Here is a 19,747-nt window from a genome sequence, read left to right as displayed (position 1 = left end):
AACAGTTCCCTCAACACTTCATCAGCTTAACTCAGTTACTTTAATACAGCCACATTTCCCCCCATGCACATAGCATACACCACTGTTTAGTCTTACGTATTTTTTAAATTATAAAACTAATTAATTACTGCTGTAAGTGTTGCTTCAACTGCTTCAGAAGACCAGCTGTAAAACTACATGTCTGGAAGCAGGCTCGTAACTGGATGAGACCAATTACATTGGTGTGGTTGAGGTGATCAAGAATAAAGTCCAATGTTCAGAGATCAATTTCCCTATAGGCGAACTGCAGAGAATCCAGAAGGTGGTTAATGGATCTATTAGCGTTTTAATAATGTTTGCTCTTCTGTTTGCTCTTTATTGCAGAACGCTTTACAGTAGTTGGTCCAGCTGCTCCTCTTGTTGTTGAAGCTGGAGAAGACTTGGTTCTGCCCTGTTCTCTCCAACCCAACATCAGTGCTGTGGATATGATGGTGGAGTGGCTTAGAACAGATTGGACTGAAACTGAAAGACTGGTGCATCTGTATGAAGATTTTAAAGACAGAAATGAGAAGCAGATAAAGTCTTACAGAGGGAGAACAGCTATGTTTAAAGAAGAACTGAAGAAAGGAAATGCCTCACTGAAACTCTCAGCACTCCAACCTTCTGATGAGGGATCTTACAATTGTTTAATTAAATCTGACTCCTTTTATGAAGACATAACTCTTCGTGTTAAAGTTAATGGTAAGAGCAACAACCGCTTTAATACTTAATACTTTACAAGTATTTAATACTCAAATACTTTAAAAAGCAATAACGGCAGCTGCATTACTGTCACATTAGCTTCTCACATTAATCAACAGTTTTTCTGTTCAGTACATGAATACACATCACAAGTAACATCTGGGAATTTGACCATGTAATAGAAATGTAGCAGACAGAGATTGGGTTAGTGTGTTTTTTTAATCAGCACTGTTGTGTATTATAGCATTGAGAGATCAACTGCTTCTCAATTAATTTGACTCTGTCCACTCATGAATCAGGTAAGAGTGCAGTGGAGTGTATGAGTACTGCCCTGAGCGCTGGTTGTTGTGAGAATGTTGAAAAAAAAAAAAAAAACAGAACACAAAAATACACTGTTTGATTCTTTTTCTATTGCTTTCTAATTTCAGCACAACTGAAAGTAGTGGGTCCAGCTGACCCCCTTGTTGCTGAAGCTGGAGAAGATCTGGTTCTGCCCTGTTCTGTCCAACCCAGCATCAGTGCTGAGGACATGATGGTGGAGTGGTTTAGACTCCATGACACAGACACACTAGTTCACCTGTATGAAGAGTATGAAGACAGAAACCGTGATCAGGAGGAGTCGTACAGAGGGAGAACCGCTCTGTTTAAAGAAGAACTGCACAAAGGAAATGCTTCACTGAAACTCTCAGCACTCCAACCTTCTGATGATGGAGCTTATAAATGTTTAATTCAATCATTCGACTGGTATGATGACATTACTCTTTACGTTGAAGTTAAAGGTAAGAGACATCACAATTTCAGTTTATCATTACTCAAGAATTTCATTTGAAATAAATGCATTCATTCATTTTCATAGTTATTGTAAGTGGAACAATGTCAAGCACTGTAGACATCTCAACTCCTTACACATAAAATCTGGAATGATTTTATGTTGAACTGATGGAAGATTTGAGTAAAAGCATTTAATATGTGTATATGCAGCCAGGCCTTGTGCTGAGACAGCTAGGGTTGCCCAGCCAATAGTATGAGTAGGGTGACAATTTAATAAAATCTGGACCTTTAGATTTACAAGGGGATTCACGTGGGTGTTGATCTGGAGTGAATGTAAGGTGAAGCATACCCTAGGGCCTGTAGGACCAATTGCAGAGACAGCAGTATGTACCATTGGAGGGACATGCATATACCAGAGCAACTGAGGTTTTGAGGATGTCAGAATATTTAAAAAAAACACAACCAAAGCAAATTTGTATCAAGGTGGAGCTAAATGAGTGTGACATAACCTGAAAGTACCTTTTTGATTAGATCTAAGCGGAACTAAATCAACCGCAATGGATAATAAAAAATATGCGTAGGAGTAGCTTTTGTCCAGGTAAGGAAGCTATATAAACAGCATGCAGAATCAGACTTATTCAGACTACATTGGGGAACACTAGCTGTCTCAGACTAACACATTACATATTAGTGCAGTAACCTTTAAACCTTTTTTTTTTAAAACTTTATGTTTGAATATATTTTTGTACCTGCCTTTCACTGACTTCAGAGCTGAGGTGATTTTTTTTGCTGGATTTTAGATTTTATTGAAGAATTGGGTGGTTTAGACTAAATACATCCCACAGTTTACAGTAAAAGCAATGAAATCATTCTTTATTATTATTATTATTATTATTATTATTATTATTTTATCAGTAGTACAAAAGGACTGTGCATTAGAAACATATTAATGCATCTAAAAAAGAATATAATGAAAATGTAAAAAAAGGTAAACTGTCATATTTTATATTCATTACACATGGAAACCAGAAATTCAGTATCTCAAATTAGAAGAATTGCATTCAGATCAAACAGAAACAGATGTACCATAAAGAAATGTCTATGTTTTGACTAGTATGTTTATAAACTCAATACTTGGTTGCGGCTCCTTTACCACAAATTACTGCATCAATGCAATGCTTTGATAGTAGCTTTCAGCTCGTCTGTATTTCTGGGTTGGGTGTTTCTCATCTTTCTCAGGTCTAAAGAGTTGGCTGGCCAATCAGGTACAGTAATATAATGGTCAGCAAGTAATTTGGTAGTAGCATCCAGGCTTTTTTCTGGTGGAGAACTTCCTCTGGGTGTCCGAACGGCAGAGTCGCTTGCTGTTTTCAAACGCTGACTGAAGACCCACCTCTTCCAAGAATACTTACATTTACATTTACATTTACATTTATGGCATTTAGCAGACGCTCTTATCCAGAGCGACTTACAAGGTTACTTGTATTACAGAGGTGGGTCAGTGTAGTAGTTAGTAGGACTCTTATTGGTGTAGCACAGCACAGTCACCCAGCCACCCAGCCCGGGAATCGAACCCCAGTCTCCCACATGGTGTGGTAGCTCAGTGGCGGGTAGTGGTGTTATCTGTTGCACCACACCAACCACCATTGAACGAATAGCAGAGTACTATGATCACCTTATTGTCTTGTGTTTAGTAATGTCTAAGCTTAGAGGTATCTTTGAAATATTAGTCTATTCCAACTAGCTAAGGTTTTTCTTGAGTAAATAGCAAAGCACTTTTGTAAGTCGCTCTGGATATGAGCGTCTGCTAAATGCCGTAAATGTAGTAGTTTTGGTACTGTGTGCAGGTGCTAATTCCCCCTGGAAAATTATATTAGCTTGGTATTAAGGTTGTAGTCCTCCTTATTGCTTGTGCCCATTTCCCCCTTCCACACAACCTTACATTAACATGCTTTGATGCAGCACTCTGTGAACAGCCAGCCTTTTCAGCAATGACCTTCGGTAGCATTTCTTGTGGAGGGAGTTGATGATTGCCTTGTGGGCAACTGTCAAGTGATCAGTCTCAATGACTCTGGTTGTGTGTGCTGAACTAGACTGAGAGATCCATGGTATTTATACTATTTGAATAGCAAATTAGCTCAAAATGGAATATTCTAATAATTTGAGGTTGTATTATTTCAATTGCCTTAAATACATCACTTGACAGTTTTCCTTTTTTTAAGTTATTTTACATTTTTTATGATATTCATTTTTTGAGATGAAATAGTGTGTGTGTGTATAATATCTTTAATATATGGTAGTTAGGGCTAGTAAGTAAGTCCTTTGATGTTTGACCTGCTATTTAGTTTTATCTGATTTATATTTCAGGAAAAGGTTTTCATGGTTGGAAGATCGCCATCATCTGCATTTCTGTTTTTGCTGTTATTTTAATTGTCTTTACAGTTTACATCTTGAGAGGTAAGTTTATAATTATTTTCTGTAAATACATTTAATTACTCACATTTAATTTCTGTAAATACGTAATTACTCCATTTTTGGGAATAATGTGTGGATGCACAGTCAATGTGTAGTTTAATAGGCAGTTTAATGTCTGAGCAGCTTTTTATTTCGGTATGATCACATAAGAAGAACTAACACTTAATAGTAATAAAAATAATGTGTGTAATGTGATGGAATGGGTAATTGGTGCTGAAACCAGTATGTGTATATTATCTCTTTTTTAATTCAGTTACCTACAGCTGCTCTAACTTCACAGACTGTGACAGTGTTTATTGTGTTGCATTTGTGTAGAACAGCTGTAGAAAAATCTCTTTTTCTGCTCCAAACCCTGATCTTTATCGTAGCAGTGAAGATAGATTTCCTTCAGCAGTAAATGTTGGCAGTAAGCATTACAGTACTGCTGCTAAAGGGTTTATTATTATACAGCGCACCGGTACAACAACAACTCTCTGTACTCTCTGTAAAATGTAAAAGTATTCCATAATTTTGGAGCTACATAAGAAAATTATCCTAAGCTCAGTTGTTTTGCAAGTAAGTTTGCAGTAAGTCTGTCTCTGCTAAGAAATACAAGTAATACCACTATGCAAACACAGAGGATGTGAGTGGATACAATTACAGCAGTCATTAGACACTGCTGATAGAGATGGCAGTGGCAGACCCAAGAAAGCACAATAAATCAGCTCATTTTCACTCATTTTCATTTGCACTATTGCTAAAATAAAAATTAGCAGTGTAATAAGTCATAAGTATAAGTCTAAACTTTGGTTTGCACTACAACACAAATGAAAACTGAGTAGTGTAATGAAGTGAAAGTCTAGATAGACTAGAAGTTGATTGCCTCCAAACCTAATTTCCCCTAAAAGACTGACATGTTTGAGTAGATGTCTTATGGTTTTTAATGTGAAAACCTAAAGAACCCTCACTTAATGTAAAGGCTAAGTATTATTATGTCTAAAATCTTTATGGAACATAAATAGGTTTGTTGTGATTTTACACACTGAGCTGGTTAAAAGCGATATTGACCACAGCACTACTCCAGTCAGAAAGCACAAATTCATCAGATGGATTTAACTTGTTTACTGGATTAAGAGACTTGAAACATTCCAGTGGTTGCTGTTGTACATTGGCGTATATGTACGCATACACACAATAGTAGCAGTTTCTGAAATAAAACAAAGAGTACAGAGCTATTAATAAACTACAGTAACTAATATCTATTAAACTTTTGTATTTCAAACCACTGAATTAAATGTATTCAATTTCAGAAAAATAAAAATCTATTAATTATTTGTCACTATTATTTATTAATTACAGTGACAAGCCGCAGACCGAACACATCAGAAGCACATTCATTATGAAAAAAATATTCATATAGTACTGAAGAAAATGTTAATTAATAAATAAAAACATTTTGTAAAAGTTCTTTAAAGAACCATCTACAACAAGTTGTAAAGAACCCATTAAACTAGACACAGCAAACCAACTTATACATTCACCTGATTCTTTCATGGCTCTACATTATATTACTAAAGAACCTTTAAAGAGCCCATTTTTAAAGATGTATTTAAATAATATTCAGACTGAAAAACTATTGCTGAATGAAAGCAATATCTGAAATGCCTTCTGCTGTCTCTCTCTGATTCCAGATAAAAACTCAGTAAAGGAGCTCTCTCCTAAACAGTGCTCAGTCATCACCTACCTGCGTCTCCAGACAGAAAATCCACGCAAAGAGTTTGACATGAAGAAATTCAACACATCAGAGGAGGGTTACAGGAGACTCATCCTAGCTGTCTCAAACTGCCGGACAGCTCGGTGCGTTCTTATCATAAAGATTACAATGCTGAAATGAATACAGTGTTATTATGATCTGTGGACAATACAGCATTGTGAAACAAGTGTGGGTGGTCTAAGGAAAAGAATCCACATTACCTAAATACTGAAAAAATTAGGACACCCTATTAAATATTTAGTTATTTATTGAAACATTTCCTTTTAAAACAATGTCAATAGATGAAGATCTCAACTTAGCAAAAAATAAAGAAGTCATAAGTCATTTATTTAACAACAAAAAAAATACTTCTTACTTATATATGTCAATTAGACATTTACATGTTAGCCTGAAGATCACTAAGTACTGTGAAGACTTGAAACTGTGTGACCATCAGACAGATCACAATTAATGTACTTGAAGTACGTACACACCAAGCTGCAGATGTCCATTTAGATCAGTCTGTCAAAATCCATTAGTTTAACCAGATTAACTTGCAACACATATCAGACAGAGAAGGAACTGAGAAATTCTAAAGTGTTGAATTACATATAAGGATGACACAATACAAAGAGCCAAGCTGATGTCTCAAACCATGTCCAGTACAAGGCTATAAGTTATTATCAAGAAATACATGGAATTTACATGAAATACTGATTTATTTTTTCCCCTTCTGTAGATTTGCTGGCTGTGATCTCACTGTTCAGTCCATTGAAACTTTGAACGCAGCTCTACAGACAGAAAACTCCTCCCTGAAAGAGCTGGACCTTCATAACAACAACTTTCAGGGTTCGAGGATGGAGCTGCTCTCTGCTGGACTGAAGAGTTCACGCTGTAAACTGGAGAGTCTCAGGTCAGAATTACAATATGTTTTTGCAGTATTCAATGCAGTCAATGCAGTTCAGTGGCAGCACTGTAGAAAATGTATGCCAGCCTGCAGAAACCCTGGTGATATTTTATCAAGAGGCAGCAGGACACATTTAATAGACTTAATATTGTATTTATGAACCTTCTCAACACCTATGAACCTCCTTCTGTATTAATTCCATTGTTTCTTATTTTAAAAGGTGGAATAAGTCATAATATATTTTTGACATTATTGGACATTTAACCTGCTGCAGACAACGCACTTTGTTTAGCCAACACTGCTTTACCCCTCTGTTCACCTGACTTACTTTCCTTCACTTTATTGTTTTTAACTGGTTGTAAAACTCATTAGTTACATTAGTTCATTTATGCCAGCCTCACTGTTTATGTTGACATCAGTGAAATGTGTTCAAATATCTGTATTTGCGCTGTTCTCTAAAATGTTCCAGCAAACTGGAAGCTCACATTCTGATTCTACTCTCTACATTTCTAAGCAGACATTTAGATTCATCAGACTGTAGAGTTGCTGGCTGACATCCATCTCAAGGTTTGGCGTGCTCTGCATTCAGAGATGCTTTTCTGATCATCACTGCTGTGATTATTCAACTTGCTGTAGTCATCCTGTCAGCTCAAAATCTGGTCTTTCTCTCCATTATTTGTTACACTTAATTGTTTCAGATCTTCAAATAAAGTTTAATATAAAACAAAGACAACCTGAGTAAACATCATTTCATTAACAGAAAATTATTTCCAGCATAACTGGTGTCAGATAAACTAGACACACAGAAAGCATAGCCATGTGATATCAGGGATGAGAACTGTGAGCTTCAAACACTGATCTGGCTCAGCATCCATTTTGTTACAGTACTTGGTCTTCACTGCAGTGAGAGCTGAGAAGCTTTTCTCACAACAGTAGATAGTAGCATTTAATACAAGGGCTGGGTATTCACTCTGACTGAATCCAACAGTGACATTCATTTAAATTCTATCATCCAGATCTGATCCTGTGATAACTGTATGCATGCAGCATGTACCACCAGCCACCAGCAGGGGGTCTGGCCAGCACAGTAGTAGAGCAGGTGGATCTATTACTGTAACCAATCCCAAAATCTCCAGCGGTAATCAGCGCTGACCAGGCCCATGGCACAGTGTGTATATATATACCCAACCAAACAACACTTCTCTGTCTCACCTTTGTAGAGGGATGGATGGTAATAGTGGGTTCAGAGAGAAACCATGAAACTGGAAAAGAATAAAAAGAGAATAGTTGTGAACAGCAGAGAAAAGCAAAAGACTCTGCACTGGAGTCAACAGCCCACAGCTCACCGAAACAATAAATTTCAGCAAATTCTGTTCAGCACAGATCAGATTCTCAAGCAGAAGAAGTACAGTGTTTTGACATTTCATTGGTTAGTGGTAAACAAAGAAGGTACAGTTTATCGGTTCAATGTAATTGTGCCGTGCATAAACAAAAGAGTGTTTCTCCAATCCATCTTGGTCTTTCTCCAAGATGGCGCCGAGGATGGCAGCCACGGTGACGGTTCACACCTGTACAGATGTCCTTTTCACACCTGTACAGATGTCCTTTTCTTTTCTGTAAATATATTTTTCAGCTCTTTATTACCTTTATTACCTTTAGTACTTTCTACTTTTTTTAATTTATCCCCTACCCTATTTATTGTTTAGTGTCATTTTCCTTTAGTTTAAGACTGTGTTCTGTGTTTCTTTGTTACTTGTCATGCGTGTTGCTCTCACCAAGACAAATTCCTTGTATGGGTAACATACTTGGTGAAATAAAGAGATTCTGATTCTGATTAACATATAAACATAATTAACACAGAAAGGCTTATTACACACAGGTGTATTTTTCAGTAACTACATGGTCTTCTGTACAAATTAATGGGGCAAAATCATTTGGTAAAAGAAGTTTGTAATAACTTTCAGCTCTCCAACAGGCCATTGCCTTTTTAAGGGGTTAAAGACAAGGAAGGAAGCTCATATGGTCAACAGAGACTTCTCACATCTAGTCTCTCTGAGATGAGCTACCCTGCACCCTCAAGGGCACTTAAACAATAACTCACTGTAGCTCCTATCAGCTAACTAGACTTCAGTAAAGGAAAAGGAGATCAGATCTGGACACAGAGCTGGAGAGTTGATGAGCTACGCCCTTAAATTCACAACTAACCCACATGGCATAGAAACATGCAAAAATCGAGAATAGAAATAGTGTGCTGGTTTATATGAAATCTCAATTTTCCATAAGTGAGATTGGTTATATTACCACAGTAACAACACTGCCCTCCCAGTGACAGACCAGGGTTTAATTATATATATATAATATAGTATTATAATTATAATAATAATATAGTAATAATATAAGTACTTATATTATTATTATTGTTTGTGGTAAGGAGTAGGCTAGGCCAAGGCTAAGCTACTTTTTGGCCCTGGATAAATGTTAGGCAGTTTTTATGTAGGTGGTTAGGTGCATGTGGTATGTAGGTGGTGTTTTCTTCCTCCCTGAAACACATAGGCACGCTGAATAGGATGAATGCTGCTTTAGGATTCATTACTGTGAAGGAGTGGTGGAGTATACATTTTTATAGTGTTAATGAATGACACTTTTTAGAAGTATTTAATGTGTCCACTCTCAGTGCCATTAACTCATTACATGGCTTTGGTTGGTTTGGTTAAAGAGTTGCACAGTTGGTATAAACATTCAAGAGACTGAAATGGTGTGCGTTAGAGAATGTGGTGGGCCAGTGCAGCACATGGCTAAAATTTGTTCAGGTCATTCCAAATATACACAGAGTTTATGACATTTCAAATATTGTACTAAAATTGTAATCACATTTATCCCTGTCTGTAGATTATCTGGCTGCAATGTCAATGCACAGTCCTGTGAGACTCTGCAGTCAGTTTTACAAAAAGAGAACTCCTCCCTGAAAGAGCTGGACCTCAGTGACAACAGTGTGCAGGATTCAGGAGTGGAGAAGCTCTGTGCTGGACTGAAGAGTTCACACTGTAAACTGGAGACACTCAGGTCAGAATTCTGTCATTTCTTTCCTTAAAGGTAAACTACCTACCTGCAGATTTTCAGACTTCATATATTTCGTTAAAACATGTTCCACTAAATGTTTTTTAAATGTGTTGTATTTACTTCTTTACAGATTTGCTCTGTGTAAGCTCAGTGAACAGTCCTGTGAGATTCTGCAGTTAGTTCTACACTCAGAAACCTCCTCCCTGAAAGATCTGGACCTCAGTAACAATGACCTGCAGGATTCAGGAGTGGAGAAACTCTCCGCTGGGCTGAAGAGTCCTCACTGTAAACTGGAGACACTTAGGTCAGTGTTTCAAAGCTTCTTTACATTTAACTGTAACATATCTTCAGTGTTCTGTAAGGTGTCATATTCTTCTTTGCAGACTTGCTCTGTGTAAACTCAGTGAACAGTCCTGTGAGACGCTGCAGTCAGTTCTACAATCAAAAACCTCCTCCCTGAAAGAGCTGGACCTCAGTAACAATGACCTGCAGGATTCAGGAGTGGAGAAACTCTCTGCTGGGCTGAAGAGTCCTCACTGTAAACTGCAGATTCTCAGGTCAGTGTTTCAAAACTTCTTTACATTTAACTGTAACATATCTTCAGTGTTCTGTAAGGTGTCCTACTCTTCTTTGCAGACTTGCTCTGTGTAAACTCAGTGAACAGTCCTGTGAGACTCTGCAGTCAGTTCTACAATCAGAAACCTCCTCCCTGAAAGAGCTGGACCTCAGTAACAATGACATGCAGGATTCAGGAGTGGAGAAACTCTCTGCTGGACTGAAGAGTCCTCACTGTAAACTGCAGATTCTCAGGTCAGTGTTTCTGTCTGTTTAAAATCCAATTAAAACATTAAAACAGCATTTAAAAAATGTTAACATTACTTTCTCTTTACAGACTTGCTCTGTGTAAACTCAGTGAACAGTCCTGTGAGACTCTGCAGTCAGTTCTACAATCAGAAACCTCCTCCCTGAAAGAACTGGACCTCAGTAACAATGACCTCCAGGATTCAGGAGTGGAGAAACTCTCTGCTGGACTGAAGAGTCCTCACTATTAACTGCAGATTCTCAGGTTAGTGTTTCTAAGTTTTAGAAACTTAGACAGGAACAAGGTCAAAACCAGAACAAGTAAGACTGTAGGACGAACACAGACAAGACGAACATACAGAACAATGGAGGCTGCTGATGCATCTTTTTTCCACTGATTTTAGCACAGTTCTCTTCATATACTGTATTTTTATAAAAAGGCTAACCCAACACATTTATCAAGAGAGGCTTTTACTTCAATAACTATTTAACTAAACAGTTGTGCTAAAAATTTCTCCTTAAATGTTTAACCACACACCTTTGTTTGACAGACAAACATCGAGTAACACAGTGTGAGAAGCACTTAATAAGTGTTGTGTATAGTGTATTCACTACTCGTGTAAAAAGTCACTAGTATTGTTTTTGGAGCACACGCCCTCGAGCTAGTTGCATTGCGACAAGAATAAACCTAGCTTTAGAGTCTCCGTATTTGTAACTGTACAGCGCTGCTGCTATTGTTTAACCAGCGAGGAGAGAGTGATAAGTTTTACTATCAATGTCAGCCAGTAAAGTAAATAATAAGTAAATAAATAAGTATTTAACTAAACAGTTGTGCTAAACAATTATCCTTTTAACCACACCCCTCGAGTGAAGTAACACTGTGTAAGTAGCACTTAATAAATAACACTTTGAGTAGAGGGCTGTGGATTAGGAAATGCTTATGATGTAGGAGTTCTTTACTTAATGGCAGACATTCTTAGTAAGATGTATTTTGTGTTTGGTGAGATTGAAGGAGCCTGAGAATGAGAAACCACCCTTTATGGTGGTTTGCTACTAAATATGTCACCTGTCACCCTATGTAACCACACAGGAGAGGTTTGAATAACTCAGTTAAAGAAAACATTCATTTTCATTTTCATTTTTTTCATTCATACTCTGATCACTGCAAAAAAAAAAAAAAAAAAAAAAATGCCAATAATACAATTCTAAAAGAAGAGTTTTCAAAATAAAACATCCCGGGCAGTGTGTAATGTGTATTCTTATCTGTGCCCCAATTGTTTTGAATGCTCTGATGTTGAAGTTCAGTCCTCTCCGGCTGCAAGGTTTCCAGCTCCAGGACTCTCTATATCCAGATCCAGGACTGGGTTTACCATCCAAAAACCCTTATTTACATGAAAAACTTCATTAACAAATTAGAATCAATTCCATAATGCAGGTTCACATGGAAATCTCTTATTGAAAAATCAGTAGGATCACTATTGACACAGTTCATAATAGTCCTCTAGCTACACTAACGTTTATTGTGCATTTTAATAGTCTTAGAAATCCACTAATAAATGTACAAATCATGTGAAACTTGTAATTCACAGTTACCAAACATACAGAAGAACACCTTTATTTAAGCCACCTCTTAACTTAGTATTAAACATGAGGGAATTGAGTCACATGGGACTAGCTTGACTAACACTGATGAAAAAAAAAAACGACTTGACTTTGTCTTAGTATTCATGACTTGATGACTTGAGACCAGCAGAGACCAGCATACAAAGAAGCTTGTGTCATGGAAGCGGCTTTTCCAAAAACAATAAAGGCTGTGTACTAGGATTATGCAATCAATGATAGTTGTAAAAAAGAGAACAGTGATTATGCAACATCTGCAGAAAATAAATCAGTGACACGACCACCACAACATTCAACTTCATCTGTCACAACAAAATCCACAAAGAAAGATTCAGGACTGTCTTTTCAGCTTTTCAAGTCCCTAATCGAGTCCTCGCTATACTGCCTGCAGTTCCAGGGTTAATATTTTAATTTGACTCTTATGAGTCTAAACTATGACTGTGACCAAAACTAATCTCCAATCACTGATTAATATTGCACTATATAAAATGTAGTTTACTAAATCGCTGTAAAAACAAAGGAATCAATAACTTATTCAGACACTTTCTCATCAGCAGCGTTCACCAGTCACATGAACACACCAGCATTCATGTTTGAGCGAGACAGAAGTTTCTTTATTAGAACACACTGTAAAGTAAAGTACAATGACAAGACAAATGAAATTTCATTCTTGGTCATGACTGCACTGACTTACAGGTAGCGTTTCTGCTGTATGATGTAATTCATCCCTTTTGAATAAAGTGACGTGTGGCACGCAACACACCCTTGAGCCAGTTGCACTGAGCCAAGTATAACCCACATTTAACAGATGTGACCTACGATGTTCACAAGTCTGATTTTAGAGTTGATTGTGGGAGACTGTAGAGTCTCGAAATCAGTCTGGAATTTCAGAAATCAGTGCATGATTAAAGCACGTTGTTCCAGGGGTCCTGCTCTTTGTCCAGATGTTCTCTGGCAGCAGTGGTTTCCTCCTTGCACATCTCCCATGAAAATGGAATGGTCTCTTTCTGATGGTAGATGCTGTAGTTCATCAACTGTGGTGAGAGCTACCTGTATGTCCAATGATTTTGTTTAAGGATTGCTGGAGTCTTCTTCATGTATCCTGTGGTCTGATCTTGGGCAGAACTTGTTAGGATCTGGTCATGTTGCAGCTGTTTCACTTTTTGTTCCAAATGATTTAGCAGACAGTGGAACCTCTCTTTGTTCTGAGATCTTTTTTAATCAGTTCCCAGACTCATCTGAATATTGAGCCTTCTTTCTGAAGGACCCAGAGCCCAGAGCTCTCTTCATGACCACTGTCTTTTAACTCACTTATATGTGGAAAATGGAGTAGTTGAGTAGTATGACCTCACTTGAGACTTGCTTGACTTATAGCAGGAACTGGACTTCACTTGCTTGAATCTTAACAAAGTAACTTGAGACTTGAAGTTTAAGACTTGACACTTGCTTGTGACCACACATGTCTCACCTACTCCTACCTCTGCTAATAGTACCAAATAGATTAACCAACACAAATGGTGATTAACCTGCATGAACTCTTTCATTACTCACTAAATCAGAGTAAACTATAGCAAAGTCTGAGCTAGCCATACTATTAACTATGTCATAAACTTACAGGAGTTCTTCTAAACCATGAATAAGATGAGAATGAGAACTTGAAATATTTATGATGCAAGAAAATAAACGCTTCAGACAACAGCCTGCTTTTTCCTGCTTTTTGTTTCTATGCATGCCCTGGAACCTGTTTATCTTTGTATTTAGAAAAATCTAATCAATGTTTATTAATATTGTGATTAATATTATCTTGTTAAACGTCTGCCAAACATTTGAGGACATTCTATTTACTTTTCCTTTTCAGGCTAGCTTTGTGTAATCTTGGAGGAAAGTCTTGTGAAAATCTGGGATCAGTTTTAAATCTGGAAATCTCTGTCCTGAAAGAGCTGGACCTCACGGACAATGACCTGCAGGATTCAGGAGTGGAGAAACTCTCTGCTGGACTGAAGAGTTCACACTGTAAACTGGAGACACTCAGGTCAGTGTTTGTCTGAGTGGCTTAGCGATCTAATGCCCCCGGTGTCATTTGCTATTAGTGTCCAGAATCCAACAGAGCATAACTGGCTGTTCTCTCTCCCCTCATCACTCTTAAGCAATGTTAGCACAGGCACCTGTTAGCTGGAGCTGTGAAGCTCAGGACCCAGCACTTTCCTCAGAGTGTGTTGGCTGCCTGTCAATACCGCATTGGTGGCAGTTTGAAAGAACACATCGTCGTCTGGATGTATCAGCATGTTCAGTCCTTGTCCTCCTAGTGTCAGGAGCATTGCTAGTGCTCGGGGGAGTTACACATGGGGAAAAAAGGGAAAAATCATTGGCTACATAGTTTCCAGTGAAATTTCGCAACTGTCAGAGCACAAGGAGAGTTTGTGTACTAAAAGAAGACTGAGATTACAGTGTTTGTCGTCTCGGTTCGTCTTCTTCTGGAGATGGACTTGTTATTCAAAAAGGAGAGTCTGTAGCCACCGTCTTTAGTTGTAACAATAATATATTTTATTGCAATCGAAAGACAGTGTGGAGAGAGTCTGCCAATTCTGGGTGCCCTTCGGTGTCTCTCTCTCCGACTTAGGAATACCTTGAGTTTTTATACCTTATTTCACGCCACATTCTGTTGGAATGTTGCCATATATGGAATGTTTACATTTCATCCATAGGGAACAGCCATTAGCTCCCCCATTACCTAAGTGGTCCATGGCCACATCTGGACAGCGTTAAAATCACTGACACGTCTGCCCAAAGGGATGTCCAAATCTAAACAGTATCTTATCTCTGTTCAATTTGTGTATATTTGGTCAAGAAACGGGGCCCCCTTTCTTTTCTACATCTGCAAAGCCAATGAATATACTACATTTGCCCCCTTTGAGCCTAATCAGAGGCTCAATAAAATAAAAGAGCATCACACACATGGTTACATGTGCTTCTAAAGACCTATTCCTTCTATGTTTGCTTTTTTAACAGTTATTTCCCAGAATGTGAGAGCGAAAACCTGCCAGGCAGCTATCTCACTTTTAATATCCCTCAATCATCCAAGACAGGAAAAACTCTCTCACGGTCCCTCTGCCCCAGGCGACCACATACTGTACTCCAGGCCAATGTAAAAAGAAGGAATGTCTCATTGATATATATATTGAATATGGATATCTGCTAGTGTGAGTAAATACATTTTGAACCCCATTAAACCAAACATAATGTGTACTTTCAGGCTGGTCGACCCATCGGACCTTCCAATACACCTGTCCCTGCCTACCATTACTGACCCTAGTATCGAGAAAAAATCAAAACCCCTGGGGTCACGCTGTGCTTACTTACAATAAAATACATCATCTTACAACTCATTTACAAAATAATATCAATAGATTATACATATCAAAACTACTATTTATACATGTAGTGTATTTAGAGTACAGACAGTAATAATTGACAAATTTAAATGTGGCACATTGGAGTTCATCAACAACGGTGTTCCTTGATGGTGAGTGTTCCTTGATGGTGAGTCGGGATAGATGAATTTACAATGTCCTTGTTCAAAAGATCTTCAGATCTCTCGATTAGTAATGTCCATCAACATCTGACCCCTTTTCTGCCTCTTGGGATCTCTGAATACCAGTCCCCCACAATGGTACTCCCCACGCTAGTCTGAAGGGAAAGATAGAAACAACAGCCAATATCTTTTCTTCAAAACATCAAATGCAGATTTCACAACAACAGTATTATACGTGTCAAACTATTACTACTCAGAAAATCATCTTTCAAGCCACCCTTTTCAGCCATACTATCATATACTTAAATCCCCTTTTACATAAGCTGTGGTAATATAACATAGGTGTTATAACTTATGATAAAAGACTTGATTCACTAAATTAAAGTCATAATCCAAGTAGATACTCAGAATGGATATTTATCCACCAAATCACCTTCTAATACTAATCCCTCATCTTCTTCTGAATCTGTCCTAGGTAATAATGGCAGTTGCATTTGTTCCCCCGGCATTACAATTCCAACCCATCTTAAAATCATTGCCTTAGCAAAAGTCAATATCAGTGTGCAACAACAGAACATTACACATAGCGACAAAAGCGCAGCACCAAACAACTGAGCCAACAATGTTCCCACATAACGATTGAATCCAGCTTTTTGCAGAATTTCTTCCATGCCCGGCACTCCCAGGAGATTAGCAAGAAGTCTTTTAATATCTCCTACAGCAGGTTGTGTTCCCACCATGATCTCTTCCAACTTTGCGATCCAAGGATGTGCTCCGTCTTGTAGAGTTGGCAATTTTTCCAAAACATCAGACATGTCTGTATTCTGCCAAGGCTTGTATTCCAATGTCTGTCCTCGGATGATCACTGGACACATCTTGTCACATGATGTTCCTTTTCTTGGGCGCAATGCATATCCCTTGTCCACTGTCTGAGAGCCTTCCGTCCTCAATTCCTTCTTCTGCATCTGTAGCTCCTTCAGTTGTTTTTCCAGTCTGTTCTGCTTCTCTAAACTCATAGCAGTGTCCACATGAGAAAGGCATTGGTCTATACGCCTCTCTACACTTCTCATAGCCCTGTCGATGTCTTCTTCCATTCTTGAACTGGCTGTGGTCGGGAAGAATCCTCTTGAAGTACAAAGACTTGTGGGTCCCTTGTCTTGGTCGTCGTCTTCATTTTCACTTTCATCAGAACTCTCATCAGTAGAGTCCTCATACAGTCTAGTCTTGCCTCCTCTCCTTTCTGCCCTCACCAGGATCCGTCTGACTGCTGGATCATATCCTCCTCTGGCTTCTTCCCAAGCACTCTGATCCACATCATCTCCAACTTTTGTCCTCCTGGTCTTCACTGCACCTTCGATTTGCAAACATGTTGTTTTCTTCTTACTTTTGGAAGTTGGATACATCTTTATAATTGTTTCTGCTTTGCCTGCTTCCACTATTCGGTCGTCCTCATCTCTGATCCGATAGTCTCCCTCTTGGGTGATCACTGGAAGCTGGGGATAGATCTTCTTAGACGTCACCTCCTTCTCATATGGTGGGGGATTTTTTACTGGGTTGACATGTGAAAATGGTGCACTAATTTCTGCCATCTGCTTTTCTTTGCCCCTTACCTGTCTCTCTATGTCTTCTGCACTCCTCTCTCTCTTATCCTTTGCTGCTTTAACCAATTTCTGTCCCTCTTGTTCAAACAACTGAAGAATGCCAAGCTCCATCTGTCTCTTCTCCTTACGTTGTTCCTGTCATAAACTCTCAAGGTCCATAACAATTCACTGTAAACATACATTTTCCATCCTATTTCCATCCACTTTCCATACATCTTCCTTCTGTTCCTACATACTAAAATACCATCTTGAACCATTCTTCATATCCCCAAGGGACTCTTAGCCTACTGCCAACATAGTTTCTCAACTATCATCATAACATAGACTATTCCGCTAAAAACCAATTTAACACTCTTCACCTTCTTAAGCCCAAGTGTATATGTATGTTGACATGCCTGACTCTCCCTTAGCCAGGGGTCATAGGTCAACCAGAAACATATGTGTGCAAAGCCTATCTTCACACTAGTATGTATGGTGGATAGTCCCCTTTCTCCCGCTGTGCAGAAAGGGAGAGAAATACCAGAAAAACTAATTTAACCCATCAAGGCTCACTAGTTCCTCTCATAAAGTAACCCTGTGTAAGGTAACTACCAACATGAGTGATACTAGTAAAACAACATTATCATCATAATGGTCTGTTATGCACCCTGAACAATTTGCATAACAGTTCATACTGGGTCTAATAATCACTTAGGTTTAATGCATTCTCAAAGCACAACCAGCACTCCAAGCCACACACTCACTGCACTCACTGCCACAGAACACCAAGAAAATCACCACCTCCATTATAATAATCCCAAAGACAGTTGGCTAGAAGCACTATAATAGTCTATTCTTCAACACAAGCCATACCAAGAACATCGCTGGACCCATTTCAACACAGGAAAAACAACAACCTTAGACATCTTTTCCCCCATACAAAACAAACCAACCATTCTGCTATTACTATCCTCTAGTCCTTATTCTTATGAACACATATTTAACAAGACTAATATTATTATTATAATATATTATCTCATATGACACCACAACCAAACTCTTAACCATGAACCATCATTTCTCCTCATAGGAAAAATCTCACTCTGCCAGGCCCCTGTGCTCCTGCACATCTTGTCATTAACACTGCATTACACATCTGGCGCTCAGCCACGCCTTAGCCATTGCAAAACACAGAATCACAAACTTACTACTAAATTCCTTTAGTAACCACTCGCATTTATATAGTTATATGCAAACACAAAGTGTAGATTTAATACACTCCTCTACTTATCTCACATTATGGCTATCATATTATATCAACATTCTACAATCAGTATTAATTTCATTTATTCCTTCTCAACAGTAACATACCAGAGACTATTCTCCTACATTGCTGACCCATACTACTCATCTCAACCATATATAAACTTTCCTTCAAATTAGACATACTACTAATATCACCTCTTCTACATGCACATATATACACATATATATATATATATATATATATAAGTAACTTTGAATTGATTTAAATTTGTCTCTCAGATGGTAGGTTGAAATTACACTTTAAAAAAAAAAAAAAACCCACATTCCAGGATCCACACGACAATCACAGGACTTATTAACAGTATTCTTGTACTGTACATGACCTGGTGCCAATATGGGCTGTTTTGGTGGTTTATGAAATTTTACCCTTACCTATCTCCCTCTCTGTTATCCAGACAGGGCTCATTAATTTTCCTATACCTCATTCCAACCCACACATCTGAGAAACCTATTTATTTAACACTACTGTTCTATAATCATTATCACTTAACTATGTTTATGGGATCCCTTTATCTATTATTTGCCATTAAACAATAACACAAACTAGACATACAACACATAACAAACTAGACATACAACACATACCATTCACTCCTTTTTTTTTTTTCTCTCTCTATGGGCCCCCATATTTTCCTTTAAATTTACAACCTCCCACAAAGGTACACATGGTCTGAAACAATATCAGAATTAATTTAAATTGCATGTCCCCTTTAAATCTTTTCATAACCTCAATTAATCTGGCTTTTATTGCTTCTGGTGCACAGACTCAAATACAGCTCCTCCTCCCCGTAAGGAGTGACTCTCAGGCCCCATACTTTTGTCAGAAGAGACCTCCTGCAAGGCATAGGATCTCAGAAAGCCAACGAGATCGGGTATTTGACCATATGCATGTTTTTTTTTTTTTTTTTTTTTTTTTTTTTTTTTTTCAATAAAAGCCAACATTATGGAGAGTTTGTGAATTACTCTCCTCTTACCAAACATACCCCTTTTAACCCAGACAAAACATGACAAAGAAAGGGAGGAGGGTACCAGCCCCTCAGCCTCCACACACAGACTGACACACACACATGTACATCCCTGGGCACGCACACACACACACACCCCAAGTCGACTGTTTTATGCTAACCCTTAAGTCTTCTCTTCTGTGCACTATACCCTTTTCTCTTTACTTCTGACACTTTGATAAGTACTCACCCCTCTTTTCTTTTTTCTCTTGTATTACC

The 19,747-nt window shown here is 38.2% G+C and overlaps 1 protein-coding gene across 3 annotated transcripts in view; it reads left to right on the top strand.

Moving 5' to 3' along the window:
- Window positions 1-19,747, top strand: part of LOC140536168 (uncharacterized) — a 56,052-nt gene that overhangs the window by 15,549 nt on the left and 20,756 nt on the right. For 2 of the 3 annotated variants that reach the window (XM_072657848.1, XM_072657849.1), the window contains exons 3-13: window positions 364-720; window positions 1,149-1,499; window positions 3,859-3,948; window positions 5,637-5,802; window positions 6,438-6,611; window positions 9,495-9,668; window positions 9,796-9,969; window positions 10,049-10,222; window positions 10,302-10,475; window positions 10,558-10,731; window positions 13,945-14,029. In XM_072657848.1, the coding sequence (XP_072513949.1) occupies window positions 364-720; window positions 1,149-1,499; window positions 3,859-3,948; window positions 5,637-5,802; window positions 6,438-6,611; window positions 9,495-9,668; window positions 9,796-9,969; window positions 10,049-10,222; window positions 10,302-10,475; window positions 10,558-10,717 (1,994 nt within the window). In that variant the 3' untranslated portion in view covers window positions 10,718-10,731; window positions 13,945-14,029. Of the gene's footprint in view, window positions 1-363; window positions 721-1,148; window positions 1,500-3,858; window positions 3,949-5,636; window positions 5,803-6,437; window positions 6,612-9,494; window positions 9,669-9,795; window positions 9,970-10,048; window positions 10,223-10,301; window positions 10,476-10,557; window positions 10,732-13,944; window positions 14,119-19,747 lie in introns of those variants that run through there. The other variant, XM_072657850.1, reaches the window with a different exon arrangement.

Source organism: Salminus brasiliensis, chromosome 15, assembly GCF_030463535.1.
Source record: "Salminus brasiliensis chromosome 15, fSalBra1.hap2, whole genome shotgun sequence".
Lineage (NCBI taxonomy): Eukaryota > Metazoa > Chordata > Actinopteri > Characiformes > Bryconidae > Salminus > Salminus brasiliensis.
The sequence above is the reverse complement of the archived record's forward strand: the minus strand, read 5'-3'. Positions and strand labels throughout refer to the sequence as shown.